Below are 21,801 nucleotides of genomic sequence, written 5' to 3' on the forward strand. Positions count from 1 at the left end.
CAACAAGTTCCACAGGTAGACTGTGCGTTGTGTGAAGAAGTATTTTCTTTTGTTTGTTGTAAACCTGCTGCCTATTAATTTCATTGGGTAACCCCTAATTCATCTGTTATGTGAAGCAGTAAATAATATTTCCTTATTCACTTTCTCCACAGCAGTCAAGATTTTATAGATCTCTATCATATCCCCTCTTAGTCATCTCTTTTCCAAGCTGAAAAGTCCCAGTCTTCTTCATCTCTCCTCATACGGAAGCTGTTCCATACCCCTAATAATTTTTACTGCCCTTCTCTGTACCTTTTCCATTTTAATGTATCTTTTTTGAGATGGGACGACCAAATCTGCATGCAGTATACACACTGTAAAATACTAAAGAAAGGATTTTAATCTTTCTCCCCGTGTCCCCTCCCCACTACATACTAGGAACGTCCATATAAGGTAATCATGACTAGAATGTGGAACTAAAATTGACCGCTTTAAATATTTGAAAACCAGTCAGCAACAAAAGGACTAGTTACTTGTATTCAAATTTGCATAAACAGAAACCTAGATTGTCCAAACTCATTTCATGACTGTTACATCCTTTGAAAGTAACAAGATTTCTTCATAGTTGCACAGTTCATATGTTAATTCACCAATGTGAGTTGCCCATAATTTTATGTACATGTATCCATATAGAGATATATTTAGATATATATTTATCTCAGTTTGCAATTGTGAATGAAGGTTCATTTTCCAAAGTTATAACTCTACATATTTATACACTGAACCTTCAATCCTTTTTTTCAATAGTTTATTACCAGTCAGGTCATTGCAAAGGCAAACAACTACATTGATTATGAGAACATTATTTGAGAAATATGTTGAAAGAATAAATCAATAGTCAATATAGTTAATGGATTTTTGAGTTCATACTTTTTCACAGAAATCTCTACAGATATTTTTGCTCATGCCATTTAGTGTTTCTGATTTAAGGAGAAGAGCATTTGCTTTATAAGCATCACTAAATATCAAAAGTAATTGTATTTCTTAAATACAGTGATCAATCTCTTTCAATTTGTCATAATCTAGGTATGAGCAATGTTAGTGCAAAAGAGATTCTTATAAAAGTTAAAGTAGGAAATAATTACAGCAAACCCAGACTAAATATACCCAACTGTTCCACAGGAATTTAAAATATTTTACAAACTTACTCTCCCAAAATTTACAGCTTACAATAAATATTTAATTGGAACAGTTATAAAGTTCTATATTCAAAAACATTACTTCTTAAATTAGATCTTAGATTTTACAATTTGGCAGGTAAGCAGGCTAAGGAGGAGCTAATGCTACTCTGACCTCCCTCTACTGTGATGCAGAAGGACAGCTAGTGAGCAGTTGCAACAGGATAAGGGACAATATCAGCAACTGCTCATAGTGCTCCTAGCTCACATCAGAGTTGGTCCTGAGGCTTCAGGGAAAGAGGTGGGAGGCACTGCCCTCTACCTCCAGTCCAGAGTGACAGGCCTGATTCAAACATTTCAGTTTAAAAATTGCAGGGCACAGTTCAGAAACCACACTTTCATACAAATTTTCTTCCTAACAGACTTGCTCTCAAGGCCTGAAGCTGAAGCCTCAAGTGGTTCCTCAGCTACAAATTGGACACTACTAGTGTATAAAGAACAGGAGTACTTGTGGCACCTTAGAGACTAACAAATTTATTTGAGCATAAGCTTTCGTGGGCTACAGCCCACTTCTTCGGATGCATAGAATGGAACATATATTGAGGAGATATATATATACACATACAGAGAGCATGAAAAGGTGGGAGTTGTCATATGTATATATATCTCCTCAATATATGTTCCATTCTATGCATCCGAAGAAGTGGGCTGTAGCCCACGAAAGCTTATGCTCAAATAAATTTGTTAGTCTCTAAGGTGCCACAAGTACTCCTGTTCTTTTTGCGGCTACAGACTAACACGGCTGCTACTCTGAAACCTACTAGTGTATAGCATACTCAGAGTACAAGATAAAACCTTGAGAAAAGTAGTGTTAGTAGTTTATACACGAAGGATAAAATATAAATGACATTTGCAAAAGCTGCTCAGAATGTGTAACAACTGCTGACATTTCCTTTCTTGGGCATAGCTGTTCTCTGTACTCCAAGCTGATGAATTCTGAGTAAAACCAACTGAATAACACCTTAAGGTGTAAGTAATGACACAAAGTGTCATCCCATCTCATCCAGCTGGAAGTAGAAAGTTGGAGAAATGGAACAAGCAATAATAAGCTCTAAAGAAAGAAAAGAAAAAAGATAAGCAGTGAACTTTGAACTACTCAGTAGATGAAACCATCACAGGAGCTGCTTTAGAAAATCATTATTAAAATGAGAACTGATTCCATGTTTTTCACTTATTCTGAGTACACAAAATACAAACGGTATTGGGGTGTAGTGTCATTAATGGCCATGTTGGAGCAATAATTCAGAGAGACAATAAAACCTGACAAATCACTGCACAGGAGAGAAAAACACAGCACTGCTGACTCTTTACTTAGGACAACCTAATGTTTGCTGCTTGACATCTTGGTCCCCAGTAAACCCATGTGCAACATAGGCAGCAATCAGTTTGAAGAATTACTGTATATATAACTAAACATGCCAGTATTTGCATTAAATTATATTGTTCATAACTGACCACTTAAAATTCATGTCTTAGGATTCAGTATATGATTAATGGCTATATTTCCCTTTGCCCAATTCAATTTTCCTTGATGAAATATCTGCCTTATGAAGAAAGCACTCACTTTTTAAGGCCAATGCCAAATTTTTACACTACCCCAAACCAATTAATCATTTCCCTTCTTGCCAAGAAACTACTATGAATACAAATACACAGATCTAATATATTTCAAAAAGATTAGTCATTTATTAAACTGAACAAAAAATATATCTGACTTAGGACACATAGCAGTAAGCCAATCATTTATAACAAAGATGGCTCAAGATTTAAAAGCAACGTTGTCTCCTTTAGAATTAACAGATGTTGTGACCATGTTGTTTTTTAATAAATATTTTTTCCATGAACAAAAATATTATGGTGTTATGCATCAGACAAGCATATAATTTAAGGAGGAATCGAATAGTGTAAAGAGAGGAAGCCCTAGTTACCCACCGGCTAGGAAGAAATCACAGAGCTTCACATGCTCTTGGGAAGGACCGAGCTCTCCAGTGGCAAGATACAACCATCACATTATGTTACCACGGTGCATTTCCTGCACGAGGAATTACAAATATCACATATTTTATGTGCCTTAGATGTGATTATAGCATCACCATTCATACTAAAATAGTTAAGGGTTTGCCTGTCTTTCCATTACAAATTCTTTTTTTCAGGCTCTTCTAGGACTAGTTTGTAAAAATTAATTTTGGCCTGAAACTTGCTATACAAAAACCTGAAAGAGCAAAATAAAACAAAACAAAAAATTCTATTTGTCAGTTTCTAAGGTGAAATTTTAGTTTTTTCTTTAAACAGTCCTTAAAAGTGATTCTACTGTATTTTGCAGCCCTTAGTCCAGATTGTGACTTAATCACTGTTGCCATAAAATATATTTTAAAATGAACAAATTAATATTTCTTTGTACAACAAAGTTATTGGATATAAAAATGTATTTGCAAATCCTTTTCTGAAAGTTTTTTTGCCTGTGGATTTACCTCAGATATGCAGCTCTCACATTAGCCCACCAAACTGAGTATCTTCAAGGTGTAATTACAGTTCACTGGGTCAGAGATCTATGAACTAAAATCTCTAACATGGCCTTGATTATGGAGATGTCACAGACTATTGAGTACAGATAATTTACAAAATTCCTTAATTATGTAATTATATGATAGGCTGTGGTAACTCTCAAGAATATTAAGCCAAGCAAAAAACCCACAAACCCTATACAGTTAAGGATCTGATTAAAATTAGCAAACTAAAAGAAATATGTAGGTTATCTTCTATTTCCATAATAAAGTGCATTTTCAGTGCTGAGAAGCTGATTTAGACATTTTAGCATTCAACTGTCCAAGTTATGGTGAACATAAGTAAGGCCGTTAATTTAATGTTACCTTAAAACTGTTTTTGTGCTTTTATACATGTATACTTGGGACAAAAATCCAAACTATGATTCACAAGATTCTCACTACTGCATGTTCACCGTATTCACTATGTAGTACAGGTGGTACTTGAAACATGGTTCAAGATTTAAATGGCATATCAACTAAAGAGTAGAAATCCTTATTTATTAAACTATGTCACTCAAACGCATTGGTTTTCTCATATCTTTTATTTCAAATTATGAGAATTATAAAATAGGCAAAAGAACCAAATTTCCATGTAGGTCACAGGTGAATTTCTTGTTTTACACATCTAATATGGAATCCACTAGAATGAAGTAACGTGACTGAAACAAATATTGGCTACATTTCTTACATGTTCTCATGTAAAATAATTACTGTTCTGTAATTACCTTCTGCTTCATTTCTGATCAGTTGTAAACAACGGAAAACACTGATATATTTTTCCTTTCAAAATCAAGTGTGCCAGCTACTGTAGTATCATCTGCCACTCACCTCAGCCACCTGCTGTGTCTCCACTATCTGCTGAGCCAGCACCTCCATATTGGTTGCCATGGTGAAGCAAGATCATTAGAGAACCTGTTTGGAAAGATGCCAGCAACTTCCATCAGGCAAAGAAAATTAGACTTTTTGTCACTGTTATTAATTAAAATTAAATCTGTGTTGCAGCTTTATATGAATTTACACCACTGCCAAATACATCTGACAAATAAGAAAGCAGTGCACATATTCACTGCAAATATGGGAATACTGTTTTCAAGACACAGATCTTCTAAAATTATAAGCAAAAAATATAATTTTACCTTGTAATATTAATCCACAAAATATCTGTACTTCACCATTTAAAAACTGGCCATTAAGAGGTCTCTATTTTGAAAATGAGATAGGGCAAATTTGAACTTCAACTATTGGTCCAATTTGTGGAATTCACAGTTCTTAAAAAAGCTTTAATTAATTCCTAGTTTGTGAGGTGAGGAAAAAAATACACTTAAATGAAAAGCTTCTATGTCTTGCTGTGCTGGGCAAGGATGTGGCTACTGGAGGAAGGTATTTGAGCAAATTCTTATTGAACTCTTTTGCCAGACTACCATTATCACCTGTGTTTTTGTCACAATCCTGCACTGGCAGGGAAATGGCCTAGAATATCTAATGTATCTTTTCAATCTTTAACTTCTATGTTATATTTTACAATGATAATATGATACCATTATAACTGTGAGAAGGAAACTCTGTAAAGGGGTTACTTCCTATGACTGGTGAATGTAACTGCAAGTTAATTCTCTGACAAACCCACAAAGAAAAACAAGATGTAAAACAAAAAGAAGTGATTAATGACCAGAAGACAAGCATGTCCAGAAAAATTTAAAACTACGGTCCTTAATATGGTTTGGTTTCTCCATTCCTATTTTAAATTAAGAAGTCTTTTGTGCCCTCTCTGAAAACGTAACAGCTGAAACAATCTATTTAAAAATGATTATATTAAAAACTTTGCATGATCAGCCCTAGAAAGTTAAGTACCAGCGAAAGCCAATGATGGCCATTGGCCAATGTTCTGGCAAAACGTTGTGATTGATAATGCTAAGATAATCAACTCCTCTCTTTCTTGCAATAGCCATATTAGACAGACTCTCTACTTGTCTGTAATCATTTTTAGTCCCAATTTGTTACTAAAATAGTTGAAAACCCTAACCTAAATAACCATTCAAAAGGTCAAAATATTCACCTTGAGCTTTAAGTTTTGCACATCGATTTTGAAGAAATTGGAGGAATGGCAAATGGATATTTAAGGAGGAAGAAAAATGTTCCAGTTTTCCAGTAATATTTTGTATGATGTCTTCACAGACAATCACTGCACATCTTAGTCAAGCATGAAATTGACTAGGAGTAGTAAAAATCCCTGGTAGAGCATGGAAGCTAGGAATGTGAAAATAAACATTTCTGATTTTTCATCTTAAGTCATTTTTAGAGAAAGTCATGACCTTAATTTCAGTGGACTCTTTCTGGTTATTATATCAGTTTAATTCCTCAAACTAGATGCCAGACTCTATGTGGAAAAGTGGTGACAAGTCAATTACTATCCCAACCGAAGATACCACTAGAACATACTGTAACGGCATGTCAGTATTTACATTATGAATTATTAATTGTTGTTGCATCATTTTATTGTAGCATTATTATGATTTAGGTTGTTAAATAAAATGCTGAACTATATACCAGTGGAGCTTGCTAATATGATAAGCATACAATATTATGATGTAAATAGATGGCGGGATTGGGGCATAACTTCCTGATGAAAAGAGAAACAGACCTCTTAAACATACCAAATTATAACTGGTTATTTTAATATTGTATTTACAGTATATGCAAAAGTCTAGTAGCCAAAGGAAAATTTGATTGCATGAGGGCATTGGGACCTGCTGATACTATGAAATAGATGACAGTTGTTTGCAACAGTAGCAGCTGAATATTGTGCAGCAGTAAGCTTAGAAAAGAACAAATTATGTTGAGCACCATTTTGGCTAGCCATTGTTAAACACTGGTGAGCAGTGTCTATCAATGGTTAGCTGAAACAGCTGACTAAAGTTTGTCCTTTTCAAACACATTCCAAGTGGAATCATGGACTTATTAAAGTCTATGGGAGCTCTGCCACCGACTTCAATGGGGCCATCTTTAAATGGTCTCCTCCTCTTTACCAGTGATTTGTAGGAGTATAGTCATTTCAGTGTTCAGAGCTTTATCTGTGCATCTCCTGTTAAGCATTAAATGAAACTGCACAGCTGAAGACCTGCTCATCAAGAATTAACTCTTTACATTTTAGGATTTGGGATCCACCTTCTCCTGTTCCTGTGGATTTTTGAATTCACTCCCACTGTGTTGTATATTATTATTTAATATTTATATTGCAGTAGTGCAAAAAAGCCTAAGCCAGGTTGGGCCCCATTATGCTATGCACTGTACAATAAATATCATAATGCCACTATATAAATCCATGGTTGGGCCCCATTATGCTATGCACTGTACAATAAATATCATAATGCCACTATATAAATCCATGGTACACCCATACCATGAATACTGCATGCAGTTCTGGTCATCCCATCTCAAAAAAAATATTAGAATTCACTTATTCCTAACTCACATTCTCCACACTATTTGTGATTTAACAGACCTCTATTATATCCCACTTTAGTCATCTCTTTTCTAAGCTGAACAGTCCCAGTCTTTTTAATCTCTCCTCATACGGAAGCTGTTCCATACTCCCTAATAATTTTTGTTGCCCTTCTCTGTACTCTTTTCAATTTTAACATACGTTTTTTGAGAGGGGGTGACCGGAACTGCATGCAGTATTCAAGATATGGTTGTACTGTGGATTTATATAATGGCATTATGATATTTTCTATCTTATTATCTATCCCAGAGGTTCTCAAACTGTGGTCCGTGGACCACCAGTGGTCCGCGAGCTCCATTCAGGTGGTCGGCAGATAGTTCCCTCTAAGGTGTATGCAGGTATGGCTCCACAAATTAGGTGCCTGTACCCTGGAGAAGACACACATGTAAGGTGAGGTGGTGGCCTTGGGGGGAATAGGGTGTAGGTGGGAGGGGGAAGTGGGGTGAGAAGAGGGGGTGGGGGGAATTTGGGATGTGCAGGGCTGCGGAGGCCAGAGAAAGTGGTGACTTTCCCCAGCTCCAGGGCTGCGGCTGCTGTGGAGAGACGGCTCTCCTTCCCAGCCTCAGCTCTGTGGCTGCTGTGGCGGGGGAGAGACCCCCCCACCTTCCCAGCCCCAGCTTGAGGGCTGCTGAGGTGGGGGAGACAGGGAGAGACCCCCCTCCTTCCCAGCCCCAGCTCGGAGGCTGCCAAGGCAGGGGAGAGAGGGCACATCCATTGCATTAGAAAGGTAAGACTACTGATATTAAAATATGAGTTGTGTGCTTTTATTTGTAGAACAAAAAAACATTTATTATTAGCGTATTTACTCATTCATAAGCCGAATATTTTTGGTAAAAAAGTGACACATCAAAGAGGGGGGGTCGGCTTATAAATGGGGCTACACCAAAATTTGATTATTTTAAACGCTATGGAATCATTGAATTGAATATCTAATACATTGTCGTTTTGTTTACCTGGAGCGTCTGCAGGCAACGAGCCGCTCAGCTCACTGTGGCTGCGGTTCACTGTTCACAGCCAATGGGAGCTGCAGGCGCGCCACTTCCCACAGCTTCCATTGGCTGGGAACAGCAAACTGCGGCCACTGGGAGCTGAGGGGCTCCGTGCCTGTGAACACTCCAAGTAAACAAAACGTCCAGGTCTGCTAGAGTCTTACCCTAATGGGTCAGGAGCCAAAGTTTGCCAACCCCTGGAATATAGGGTGTCACAGAGTTTGGGGGAGACAAGGCCCTGCACCCTCGGCTTCCTGCGATTCACCATGACTCTCAGCCAGACAGTAGAACAGAAGGTTTATTAGACGACGGGAACACAGTCCAAACCAGAGCTTGTAGGCATAAACAGGACCCCTTAGTCAGGTCCTTCTGGGGGGTAGGGAGCTTAGACCCCAACCTTGGGGTTCCCTCTGATTCCCCAGCCAGCCCAAGACCGAACCCCCCGCTCCAGCAGTCTCACTCCCCCTCCCCCCAGCTCCTCCTCCAGCCTTTGTCCAATTTCCCGGGCAAGGGTGTCACCTGGCCCAACCCCACTCCTGGCTCAGGTTACAGACTCAGGTATCGTCCCTCAAGTGAAGTCACCCACTGCTATCCCAGCCCCCATGCAGACAGTCCCAGTAAAACTAGACAACATTCCCAGGTCAATCCACCCTGTTCCCCTACTGCGTCACAAAGGGTCATACAGTTTTTGCTATTTTTACCTAACCATCTTGGGGGGTCGGCTTATAAACGAACGGGCTAATGAACGAGTATATACAGTAAGGTTTTTTTATATAGCGCTTTTATCCAAAGCGCATTACAATAGTTAGCTAACGGTACAAACAACATTTGGAAAGATCATTAAGTGGTACACCGAGACCCTCAGCAATTTTCAAGTGGTCCGCGAAAAAAGAAGTTTGAGAACCACTGAATATCCCTTTCTATTTCTGTTTCTGCTTTTTTTTGCCTGTTGTTTCACATTGAGCAGATATTTTCAAAGAACAATCTATGATGACTCCAAGACCTCTTTCTTCAGTGGTAATGGCTAATTTAGGCCCCCTCATTTTGTATGTATAGTTGGGATTATGTTTTCCAATGTGCATTACTTTGCACTTAACATTGAATTTCATCTGCAATTTTCATGTTCAGTCATGCAGTTTTGTGAGATCCCTTTGTAACTCTTCACACTCAGTTTTGGACTCAACTATCTTGAGTAATTTTATATCATCTGCAAATTTCACCACCTCACTGTTCACCCATTTTTCCAGATAATTTATCAGTATGTTGAACACTGATCCCAGTACAGCTCCTTGGGGAACCCTGCTATTTACCTCTCTCCACTGTGAAACTAACCATTTATTCCTACCCTTTGTTTCCCATCCTTTAACCAATTATGGATCCATGAGAAGACCTTCCCTCTTACCCCATGACTGCTTACTTTGATCAAGAGTCTTTGATAAGGGACCTTGTCAAAGGCTTTCTGAAAGTCCAAATATACTATATCCACTGGATAACCCTTGTCCACGTTTGGTGATGCATGATTTCTCTTTACAAAAGCTGTGTTGACTCTTCCCCAATAAATTATGTTCATCTATGTATCTGATAACTCTGTTCTTTAGTACAGTTTCAACCAATTTGCCTGGCACTGAAATTAGGCTTACTGGCCTGTAATTACCAGGTGTGCCTCTGGACCTTTTTTAAAATTGGGCCCTGTTCCCAGTTTCAGCCCAAGCAGGGGATTTTGGGGGAGGGAGGAAGGGATGTGATTTCCAAGGCCGATAGCAGTGGTAGACCTTGCAGCAAGGAATGTCAGAAAGGAGTGTTATGAGGCATAAGCAATCCTTTCCTCAGAACAGGGAGCAAATAGGGAAAGAATGTGAATCTCCCTTCTGAGAGAGGGAGAGAGAGACTAGGAAATGGGCAAGAGCTGTGAGTCTCTCCAATAGAAGGAATTGGGGAAACGTGGGATGGGTTTTTGAAAAAAGTGGTGACAATGCCCAATAAAAGACCTATAAAGACAGCCAGACACATAAGTAAGGGACCCTTAGGAGGGAGTGTTGCTTTGGCAAAACAGTCAAAAAGTAAGCCATATCTTGAGAGGGGAATAAAGGAATTGTGGCAATCTAGGCCCAAAGCTGGAGCTTGCAAAAGGAGAGCATGAGCAACCCTTTGAGAGACCAAATAGGCAGCACTGCTGATAGACCCTGGAAAGAGAATATACATAATCCATTGAAGGAGGGCTCAGACCCAGAGAAAGATTGGGTGAGGTGTTGTTATTCTTTAAGAGGAGAAAAGACTGATAGATCCATGGAAGATTCTGACCCAAGGAAGAGTCTAGATGAAGCGTTTGGACTTTTATTATCCTGAAGGAGTGAAGTACTTTTGGCTTAGCCAGAGGGCTAAACTATCTTTCTAACAAGGGAGAGAAAATGGGGCCGCAACTGAAGCAATGAGATGGTAAGCAAACTATTACACTAGGGAAGATGAATACTGGCAAAAGAAAGTGCTTACTCCAAGAAATATAAGTGGCTAGCTAGTCAAATTAGATCCCTCTGATTAAAACCCTTGCTGATTTACAGACATAATGTTAGCACACATTCTCCAGAAAGGAGAAAGAAGGAAAATCTGTTTTGACAGCAACCACAACTTTTGAATGCAAATAAAGTTAAAAGGCAAATGTATTTTCTCCTTCAGTACCATCCTTCTTCACTTCCTTGGCATATTATACTTTCTCAGATGTTTATACAGTTATTGTTTCATTAGCAATAGGCAATGCAGCTGGCAGGCATGCAAGCAGAGTTATAGAAAAGAGAGCTTTATTAAGTATGATGAGTGGCCAGTGTTATGTAATGAAGCTCTGGAGTTCTATGTGCAATCAGCCTGGGCCTGACTTGGATCCATGAACACCTGATGTCATGCCAGACTAAGTCCTCCTGAAGCCTGACCTCTTTTTCCTGTTCCACTTATCATATCGTCATCAGTAGAAAGATGGGACAGGCATCAAAATATTATCTCATTACAATAGCTACAGAACATCTTAAAACATGTTTGGAATCATTGAATGCAGTGTGGATTACACTGATTTATTAGTTTTCAACACTGAGCAACTTAACTTTTCAACTTATGTACAAGTGAACTACACCACTGGTTATGGTTTCTTTTGAATTAGAAAAGACAACACAATCCCATTGGATAGTATATAAAATTGTTTGACTGTGAAAACTGTCTTAGATAATACTAAATGAGCTCAAACTTAAAAATTGTGCTTGCTGATACTGACTTCTATAAATAAATGGAAAAATTCAAGCAATTGTTAATAAATAACAATAATGTTAAACACAGTCAATCTCTATGCAGGCTTTTGTTTATTATCCTATAATCTTTATTTTGACCACTTTGGATCCATATGTTAGTTGAAGACTGCAGTTTTGTTCATCTTTATCTTAACTTGCAAGGACATATGATATGATTTTTCTAAGAACATTTAAAATCCATGTTTATATGTACTCCTTCCATACCAAATATTAAGCAGAGAGAGGCTTAACCCAAAACCCTGTATCTAAACACCAGATTTGGCTAGGAGTTTGCAGCTCAAATCCTTCTCTAAAATGGACAGAATCTGAACACTAAATCTGCACATTCCAAAACTAGGGGAAATTTTAATTCAGATTTCAAATCCAAAAATTCAGATTTGCATCTGGGATTGTGTGTAGTTAATTATGGAGATAGAGTTTAGATCCAAGGTTTTGCTTCAGACCAATCTGTACAATTAAGTACATCTGGAAACATGTTCCACTAGGTTGGTACGATATACACGTTACCGCTTGATATTCCATTGAAAATCTGCTGCGGACATATGCACAGTGTCCAGCAGCATTTGATACAGTTAACTCAAACAAAAGTAATAGAAAGGCATTAGTTCTGATATTTGTTTTCAAAATATTAATTTAGGGAAATCTTCTGACTTGAACAGAACATATATTAATGTTTCATGGTGTTAGGTTAACCATAGCTTATGATCCTTTTCAATCAATTTGAACAACTATCCATCATAGATTCTTTTATAAAAGAAATTTTAAAGGTTTGTCAGAAAAAAAAAAGTTAAGAAAAGAAATATATGGGACAGGGTTTTCCATTAGAGAAAACATCACAGAAAAATAGGATTTAAGATACACCAGATTTGCCAGCACACTGAAGATGTTGTCATTTTCTGGCAGACACTGAGTTTCAGTAATAGTAATAAATAAGTAATAATATCTAGTTTTTTATCAGTGAGCTCAAAGTAAAGATGGTATCATTATCCCCATTTCATAGATGGGGAAACAGAGGCACAGAGCAAGAGGTGAAGTGACTTGCCCAAGGTCACCCTGAAGGCCAATGGCAGAGCTAAGAATAGAAACCAGATCTGCTGAGTTCAAGTTCAGAGACCTACCACTAGACTATACTGTCTATAGGTATTTGATCATTTGCATATACATAAATGGGTGTCTAGCAAGTACATGAGTACAAATCCCAGACTCATGCATGCACGTGGCTCGGTGACTATTTACATAGCCATATGCATGCATACAAATTGTTGTCTATCAAATGCATGAGTACAAATGCCTGACTTGTGAACACACACAGCTAGCTAAGTATTTACACAGTTATACACATGGTACTTGCATCTAGTCATGAATACGTGAACGTGTGGTTACCTAGTTACTCAAAAGTTGCAGATTTTCAGAAATAATTGATTTTTGAATGTCAATTTTGCTGTAGCTTTCCTTTAAAAAACATCTCTAGATTATGTGCAGTTGGAAAACTGTATTTTTAAACTAGGCAGCATTATCTAGTAAACTGAACATGCATGCGAACACTAGGCATTCCTGAGTCATAATCCTGGCTCTGGCATTGGCATTGTGTGACCTTGGGTAAATTATTTAACATCATTACGTCCAATTCTGGAACCCACACTTAGGACCCGTCTTCACGAAGACTTGTGCATGGCAAGCACAGGTGTAAATCTACAGTGCACTAACCTGCCATGCCCTAAATTGTCATGTGGATTCTACTACCATGCACTAAAATTTCCATAATATACTTGGAGAACTGTATCAGCAGCACTTGCTAAATAGGGATAATAATTCCTCATTTCCCTATATTGTGCTGTATTATTTTACTGGGAACCAGTTAGTCATATTTAAAATAATTTGCACATTGACACCAAAAATGTGACCACCTGTATCAAAACTCTATCAGAAAAATGCATTTATCCAACACAAAGAAAAAAATCCTTATGGAGTAAATGCTACCAAATTAATAAATGTCATTGTTGAAAGACATAAATGTCAAAATACATTAGTTTTAGAAAATAAGAATCATAATGTGGTAAGTTGCACATGCAAATAATGATTTTGCATATGTTAATATGACAGAATATTTGACATAATACAAAACAAAGCCAAAAATAAGACAGGTTTTCTGTTAAAACCATACAGTATTTGTATTTCTGAGAATTGTCTTCTAGTTCTCCATTTTTTTTCCAGGCTGTTCAATTTGTACGTATAAGTTTACAAACCATTTCCACCAGGACATTTAACATCTTTAGCTCAGGAGGAACAGACATTAATATGTACACATATTAATGTCTGTTCCTCCTGAGCTAAAGATGTTAAATTTAGTTTTGTAACAAAGAAGACCTTGAATACCAGATACCCTATTCAGCAAAATAGATACACTACTCTGTAACAAATTCTCCAAGGCCCCCTGGGCTTGTAAAAACAACAAGGAGTCTGGTGGCACCTTAAAGACTAACATTCTCTGGGCTTGTGTTTCATGGGATGCGATCTCTCTCTCACGCCCTCGCCCCCCCCCCCCAAATTAGTTTTTTTTATCATATAGTGGAGTTTCCTGGTGCCTTTTGTATTTTATAAAAATTCTAACAGCTAAATAAAATAAGTCATCAAGAAGTGTGTATATTGAATAAATAGGAGCTCATCCCCTACCCCTTCTATCTTCACAGTCAACAGTTGTGTGACGCCCTTCATTGTGACAGATCTAAATGTGCTTTGCAAAATACGTAAGTACATCACTCTAATGCAGTCTCAACAGAGGTGGAAGAAGAGCCACCTCATTACGCAGCAAAGGACATAGGGCTGGCCAAGAACCTAGTGTAAAATTTGTTTTACCAAAAATGCAACAAATCTTTAACCTCAGAAGAAAGCAGTCACAAACTCAAACTACAAGCGCTGAGGTGAAATACTCCATTTATTCCACTGGGTGGAAGTGAAGCTGTGTGGTTTCAGGGAGGGAGGACACATAGTCCAACAGTGCTGGGATCTGAACTTGTAGGTCCCAAGAAATCTGAGTGCTTCAAACCTGATGCTCAGGTCACAAACTATCCAGGAGGACAGACCATCACGGATCTCCTCAGTTAGACTGGGGAGTCGAGGCTGAAAGCCTGTAGTGGAATGACATGCATCCGAGGAAGTGGGCATTCACCCAGGAAAGCTTATGCTCCAATACATCTGTTAGTCTTAAAGGTGCCACAGGACTCTCTGTTGCTTTTTACAGATCCAGACTAACACGGCTACCCCTCTGGTAGTGGAACTGTTACTCCAGGAGCCACCTACTTCACTACTTGGGGCAGGAAGGAAATAACTGGCAGTGCAGGACCCAGGGAAGGGGCATATGTCTAAGGTAGGACCAGACCGCAGCTCTCTCGCTACACTCGTGCGCCCCATAGGCCAATGCTGGGCGCCGCGCTCCCAGCCCGTCCCACGCCCCCTCACTTAAGCCGTCCAGAGCGCGTCTTCGCCCTGTGCGCGCGAAAACTCCGCCTCCCTTTCCCGCCTCCTGTCCCAACCAATCGGCTCATTTTAAAGGTAAAACTGCCCAGCCCCAAAGAGCGGATTGGCTAACGGGTGTGCCAATTAGACCACTTGGCCCGCCTCCCGCCTACGAGGAAAAACACTCGAGGGACGCGGAAAAACACAAGATGGCGGTGCTGGCTGACGGCCAAGTCCCAGGCAGCGCCGCCGCCATTAGACCCCCCCACCCCTCCGGTATGCGCTCTGTCGAGCTTTGAAGGGCCCGGCCACGGCTGTGGGGGAGCGGCCGGTAAGATGGCGGCGGTCCCGGCCCCGTATGCAAAGTACCCACCGCCCCCTCCCCTCCGCCCTCCCGGTGGCAAAGGTAAAAGGGTCGGGTTCAAGCCGCCGCCTCCGCCCGCTCAGACTCCATCTTCCCTGTGTGTGGCCGGGGTTTCTCTACAGCGTGGCCGGACCCCTTCTCCCGCAGCCACCCAGCCCGCCTGGACAGCAAGTCGCTCGCACGAACGCCAGACCGGCTCGGAACCTAGGCGGGCCCGACTCCGCTGAGCGGCTCCGGAGCGGACTCCGACTCGATCGGCCCAGCTGCTCCCAGAGACCCTTTCAGGGAGCCACCCGTGAGCCCACCCAGACCTAGGCACGGCCGGTTCTCGGCTACCACCGACACCCGGAATCCGAACAAGGGTGCCCGCGAAGCCGGGCCCCAGCCGCTTAAAGCGAGCGTGCTCTTTTCTCCAGGGGCGGCCTGGCCGGGCCTCAATCCCGCCGCCCGGCCCCGTTAAGATCAGCCGGCGCGGGGTATTTTGATTTAGAAAAAACAATTTACCTCAGGCTTTGGCGCCAAACGTGCTCCGGCGGTGACCCGGGTCCAACCGGGCCTGTTAAGCAGCGGTGCTGGGCGACGGGCCCGAAAGGGCGGAGGGGAGGGGGGGCCTCGGGTTAGTAGTATTTGTTAGCGGGGGGGGGAGTTTGTTTTGGTTTCGTGCCGTGCCCCTGTGAAAGGTCAGAGTTCGTGACCCCGCCCGCCGCTGCTGCCGCCTGGGAGCGTTTCCCCGCTTCCTCTTCACAGCCCCACGCCGGCCACAGCCCCCTCCTCCAGCCTCCTCGCGGGGCGGGGCCGGGGGACGGCAGCGGCGGGGAGGGGCTACCTGAGCGCCTGGATGGAACGCTCAGACACCAACGTTCCAGCCGGCCCCGGGGGCAGAATAGGCGCTTTCCCGCCCCCCTTCTACCACCTCTCCCCGGCCGTGCTGGAGACGGGGAGGGAGCGGCAAGGAGTGTGTGGTATGCGGTGCTTCCACCGCACACGTGCTGCTGGAGAGGTGGCTCACACTGTGGAAAGCTGTGTGTGTCCCCCTCCCCATTCGTTGTTTGGTTGTGGGGTGGGCAGATGCATTCATTCCCCCCAGTTACTGTTGTGGCAGGGAGAGCATCTGAGGACACGTCCTAGACTTGAAGATCACCCTCCCCCAACCCGTATCACCTTGCTGTGAGGAGAAAGCTGTTATTCCCAGACTGGTACTGTGGGCAGTCATGGTTTACCTCCTGACCCATAAGGTTGGTGTGTACTCTTCTACTTCGAGATAACTGATTGCCTGTTAACTTAAGGTGGGCTATGTGTTTGTAAAGGCCAGTGTGGATGCGTCCCAAAGCTTTCCTGTGGTGCCTACATAGCAATCAGAGGTGTGAGTGCAGCATGAGTAGGTGTACTCAAGATACCTTTAGTCTAGGGGCCTGGTCTACACTAGGAAATTAGGTCAGTATAACTGTCAGTAAGGAGTGTGAAAAATCCACACCTGTGAGTGGCACAGTTAAACTGAGCTAACCGCCAGTGTAGACAGCACTAGATCGATGGGAAAATTCTTCCATTGACCTAGCTACTGTCTCTGGGGGAAGGTGAATTACCTATGCCAACGGGAGAACCCCTCCTGTCTATGTAGGTAGTGTCTTCACTGAAGCACAGCAGCGTTTTATGCGTAGACCAGTCCTAACAGGCATACCAATAGCAGTGAAACTGCAGCAGCACAGTCTTCAGTGCAGACAGTGTAAGCCTACCAGGGATGCTACACTAGTACCAGTGTAAGCCTACCAGGTACTAGTTACTGAAACAGCTAGCCTGCACTGAAGCCTGTGCTGTCATGGCTTCACTGCTATTGGTACTCCTGCTGGCAACATTAACTAGTTAGCATATGTCTAAATGAGTATGAGTTAACTGTGTAGACATACTCCCATGCTGTGTCTTGACCAGTCAAAAGGTGTGCCTTTTACAATGAGAGATCTATATTGGAAAATACACTTTTTTTTTTTTTTTTTTTTTTACTAGTGAAAACAGTTGAAGAGGGAGATGCCCTGTGCTTTTACTCAGCATAGAGTTTGCTCATGAAACCTTCAAAGGCTATGTCTTCACAGCCGAAAAAGGTGTATTTTACAGTGAGATATCTCTTTAAAATCCTAGTGGAGACAAGGCACATGTAGTTTTTTACTTTAATGAAGAGAGGCTAATACTCTTGATTAACATAAGAATGGCCGTACTGGGTCAGACCAAAGGTCCATCTAGCCCAGTATCCTGTCTTCTGAAAGTGGCCAATGCCAGGTGCTCCAGAGGGAATGAACAGAACAGGTAATCATCAAGTGATCTATCCCCCTGTCGCCCATTCCCAACTTCTGGCGAACAGAGGCTAGGGACGCCATCCCTGCCATCCTGGCTAATAGTCATTGATGGACCTATCCTCCATGAATTTATCTATTTCTTTTTTGAACCCTGTTATAGTCTTGGTCTTCACAACATCCTCTGGCAAGGAGTTCCACAGGTTGATTGTGCATTGTGTGAAGAAATACTTTATTTTGTTTGTTTTAAACTTGCTGCCTATTAATTTCATTTGGGGCCTCTAGTTCTTGTGTTATGAGGAGTAAATAACACTTCCTCATTTACTTTATAAACCTCTATCATATTTCCCCTTAGTCGTGTCTTTTCTAAGCTGAAAAGTCCCAGTCTTGTTAATTTCTCCTCGTATGGCAGCTGTTCCATAACCCAAATCATTTTTGTTTCCCTTTTCTGAACCTTTTCCAAGTCCAATATGTCTTTTTTGAGATGGGGCGACCACATCTGCACGCAGTATTTAAGACGTCGGTGTACCATTGATTTATATAGAGGCAATATATTTTCTGTCTTCTTATCTATCCCTTTCTTAATGATTCCCAACATTCTGGTCACTTTTTTGACTGCCTCTGCACATTGAGTGGATGTTTTCAGAGAACTATCCACAATAACTCCCAAGATCTTTCTTGAGTGGTAACAGCTAATTTAGACCCCATCATTTTATATGTATACTTGGGATTGTGTTTTCCAATGTGCATTACTTTACATTTATCAACATTGAATTTCATCTGCCATTTTGTTGCCCAGTCACCCAGTTTTGAGAGATCCTTTTGTAGCTCTTCACAGTCTGCCTGGGACTCAAGTATCTTGAGTAGTTTTGTATCATCTGCAAATTTTGCCACCTCACTGTTTACCCCTTTTTCCAGATCATTTATGAATATGTTGCACAGGACTGGTCCCAGTACAGACCCCTGGGGGATACCACTATTTACTTCTCTCCATTCTGAAAACTGACCATTTATTCCTACCCTTTGTTTCCTATCTTTTAACCAGTTACCAATCCATCAGAGGACCTTCCCTCTTATCCCATGACCGCTTACTTTCCATAAAAGTCTTTGGTGAGTGACCTTGTCAAAGGCTTTCTAAAAATCTAAGTACACTAAATCCACTGGATCCCCTTTGTCCACATGCTTGTTGACCCCCTCAAAGAATTCTAGTAGATTGCTGAGGCATGATTCCCCTTTACAAAAACCATGTTGACTGTTAATCTATGTGTCTGACAATTTTGTTCTTTACTATAGTTTCAACCAGTTTGCCCAGTACTGAAGTCAGGCTCACTGGCCTGTAATTGCCGGGGTCTCTTCTGGAGCCTTTTTTAAAAATTGGCATCATATTAGCTATCCTCCAGTCATTTGGTACAGAAGCTGATTTAAATGATAGGTTACTGATGACCGTTAGTAGTCCTGCAATTTCACATTTGAGTTCCTTTAGAATTCTTGGGTGAATACCATCTGGTCCTGGTGACTTATTACTGTTTAGTTTATCAATTTCTTCCAAAACCTCCTCAAAGCACATTAGAACCATGTGTCTAGGTAAGACTCCTGGATTAACAATTTACTCTATTTCTATTCACCCAGTTCTTTCCTCCCTTTACCAAATCTTGGATGTCATAGCAGAAAAGCATCTTGTGTATAGACCTAGTCTGAATACACATATAAAAGTAAAGTCTTCAAAAACTAGTCAATTTGTATTTATTTAATGCATTTTTATAAATGTTTTGTAACTGCTTCAAGTTGGGTTGTCTCTCTTTTTTGCGGGTGGAGAGGGTTTTTTCATTGTATGAAGTATTTTAGTTATGATGGAAAAGCTTTATTAAAGGCCTGTCACATGAGAGAATTACACACATTTTTAATACATTGGCTTAGAAACTGATTAAGTTAAATTGGTGCAACCCCTGTATTGGACACTCTTATTTTGGTCTGAGGGCTGGTCTACACTGCCGCGCTAGTTCGGCGGCTGGGGATCGAAGTTCCGAGTTCGATTTATCGCGTCTGGTCTGGACGCGATAAATCGAACCAGGAAGTGATCCCCGTCGACTGCGGTACTCCAGCTCAACGAGAGGAGTACCGCGGAGTCGACGGGGAGCCTGCCTGCCGCGTGTGGACCGCGTCTGAACCGCGGTAAGTTCGAAGTAAGGTATGTCGAATTCAGCTACGTTATTCACGTAGCTGAATTTGCGTACCTTACTTCGACTTGGGGGGTAAGTGTAGACCAAGCCTGAGTGTCTTATCGATTTAGCTCAAGTTGATTTCTTTTACTGTATTGTACTGTATTGCTGTCTACTACTGTCTCATTATTTCCTTGTTACTTCCCCCTTGGTCTGTATATATCAATATGTTATCTCTTGGCTTATACTTAAATTGGTGCAGAGACTGTCTTTCTCCCTCCTACCCCTTCTTCTCCCCCTGTTTCTGCACTGCCTAGCATAAGGGAGTCCTGTTCTATGACTAGAGGTCCTGGGGTCTACAGTAATATAGAAATAATAATAGTGTTCTGCTTTACTATATTGTCAGCACCTTGGCCTTGTAGTTAGGAAGGTTGCCTCCCTAGAACATACATATCAAAACCACAAGATTCTTGTTTATTGACTGCCTTTAAGCCTTCTGCCTGTTCTTTTATGCTTAACAGTGCACCAAAGGCATGCACCTCAGACTCATAACTGTAGCTTTTACTTGGGGGGAAAACTCTCGCTTAAGTCTAGGGAAGGTATAATAGGTAGCCTTTACTCTGAGTGTATCTTAAAACCCCCACGCACCTTGTTGTTTTTCATGTAATTGAACCATGGCAAATTCAAATGTTCGGCTACCCTTTTATTAGCTATTGTTATTCTAACAATAGAAGAAAGAAAAATAAGACTCAAATCATTTTGTCTTTAAGTAAAAGTGAGTTAAATTGTTTTGTCTGTGATGTTAAGTTTCATTCCAGTATTTGTCATTCAACTAAGTAAGGACTTTTATTCAGTTGGAGGCAGTTTCCAAGGTGATGAAAATTACAAACTATAAATTATAGATTATATTGATAGAGTTTTTGCTGCAAAGATTGCTTTTCTTCAAAGCATTTAACAAAAATATGTTGTTTGCTCCACCAATTAAATTGGAGATCAATGTTGGATAGGATTTCTAATATTCTGTTGAATTATTAACCGGTTGGGGGTCTGATCAGTTTAGCAGACATTATATTGTGCTATTAGACTTTTTTTTTTCTTCTCCACGAGCAGGGCTATAAACACCCGCCATTTCATGATATTTACTGAATTGAAAATTTTATCCACCATTGTATTCTTTCTTAAATAACTTCTAAGGTGTGTGAAAGTCTTAATAAACTCATAAGTAATAAGTAAGGGATATATGTCACAGTGGGACTTTCCTTTTTTATTTACAAATTTGTAAAATCAACATATTAAGCAAATGTTATTGTCTCCTCAGTCTTTACAAGAAACAAACAATTCTGTTGCTCTTCAAAAAAATTTTAAAAATTGGTAACTAAGGTATAAGAACAATATTCTTTGATAATGTCAGTATCACATGAAAATAAACAATAGAATCTTGCTAATTCATATTAATCAGTTGGAGATGCTTTGCTAAATAGTGTACTTTAAGGATACTTAAAAGGATTATGGAAACTTTTTGTTCACATTAAAAAAAACAAAAACAAACAAACAAACAAAAAACCACTTCCATAATATGAGAACAGGGTGTCACTCAGCTAAATTAATAGTTGTATCAGTATAGAAAACTTACCCCACTATGGCTCTGAATGGGTCACATCACTATGGGCTAGGTATGGATGATGCATACAGTGTAGTGACTATACTGCAGGGGCTCTCAACCTTTCCAGACTACTGTACCCCTTTCAGGAGTCTGATTTGTCTTGCGTACCCCCAAGCTTCACCTCACTTTTGTATTTTTGTCTGATTTTCTAAGCAAGTAGTTTTTAAAGTATCTCAGCACACGATTACTGAAAAATTGCTTACTTTTTCATTTTTACCTTATAATTATAAAATAAATCAATTGGAATATAAACATTGTACTTCCATTTCAGCGTATAGTAGTATATAGAGCAGTATAAACAATCATTGTCTGCATGAAATTTTATTT

The 21,801-nt window shown here is 40.4% G+C and overlaps 1 protein-coding gene across 1 annotated transcript in view; it reads right to left on the reverse strand.

Annotated features, from left to right (window-relative positions):
* Positions 1-16,085, reverse strand: part of NR2C2 (nuclear receptor subfamily 2 group C member 2) — a 54,963-nt gene extending 38,878 nt beyond the window's left edge. The window contains exons 1-2 of the mRNA XM_024207509.3: positions 15,872-16,085; positions 4,592-4,675 (exon numbers count right to left, since the gene is read on the reverse strand). Coding sequence (XP_024063277.1) covers positions 4,592-4,651 — 60 coding nt within the window. The 5' untranslated portion in view covers positions 4,652-4,675; positions 15,872-16,085. The remainder of the gene's footprint in view (positions 1-4,591; positions 4,676-15,871) is intronic.
* Positions 16,086-21,801: the final 5,716 nt, after the last annotated feature.

Source organism: Terrapene carolina, unplaced genomic scaffold (assembly GCF_002925995.2).
Source record: "Terrapene carolina triunguis isolate 2854851 unplaced genomic scaffold, T_m_triunguis-2.0 Scaffold89, whole genome shotgun sequence".
Lineage (NCBI taxonomy): Eukaryota > Metazoa > Chordata > Testudines > Emydidae > Terrapene > Terrapene triunguis.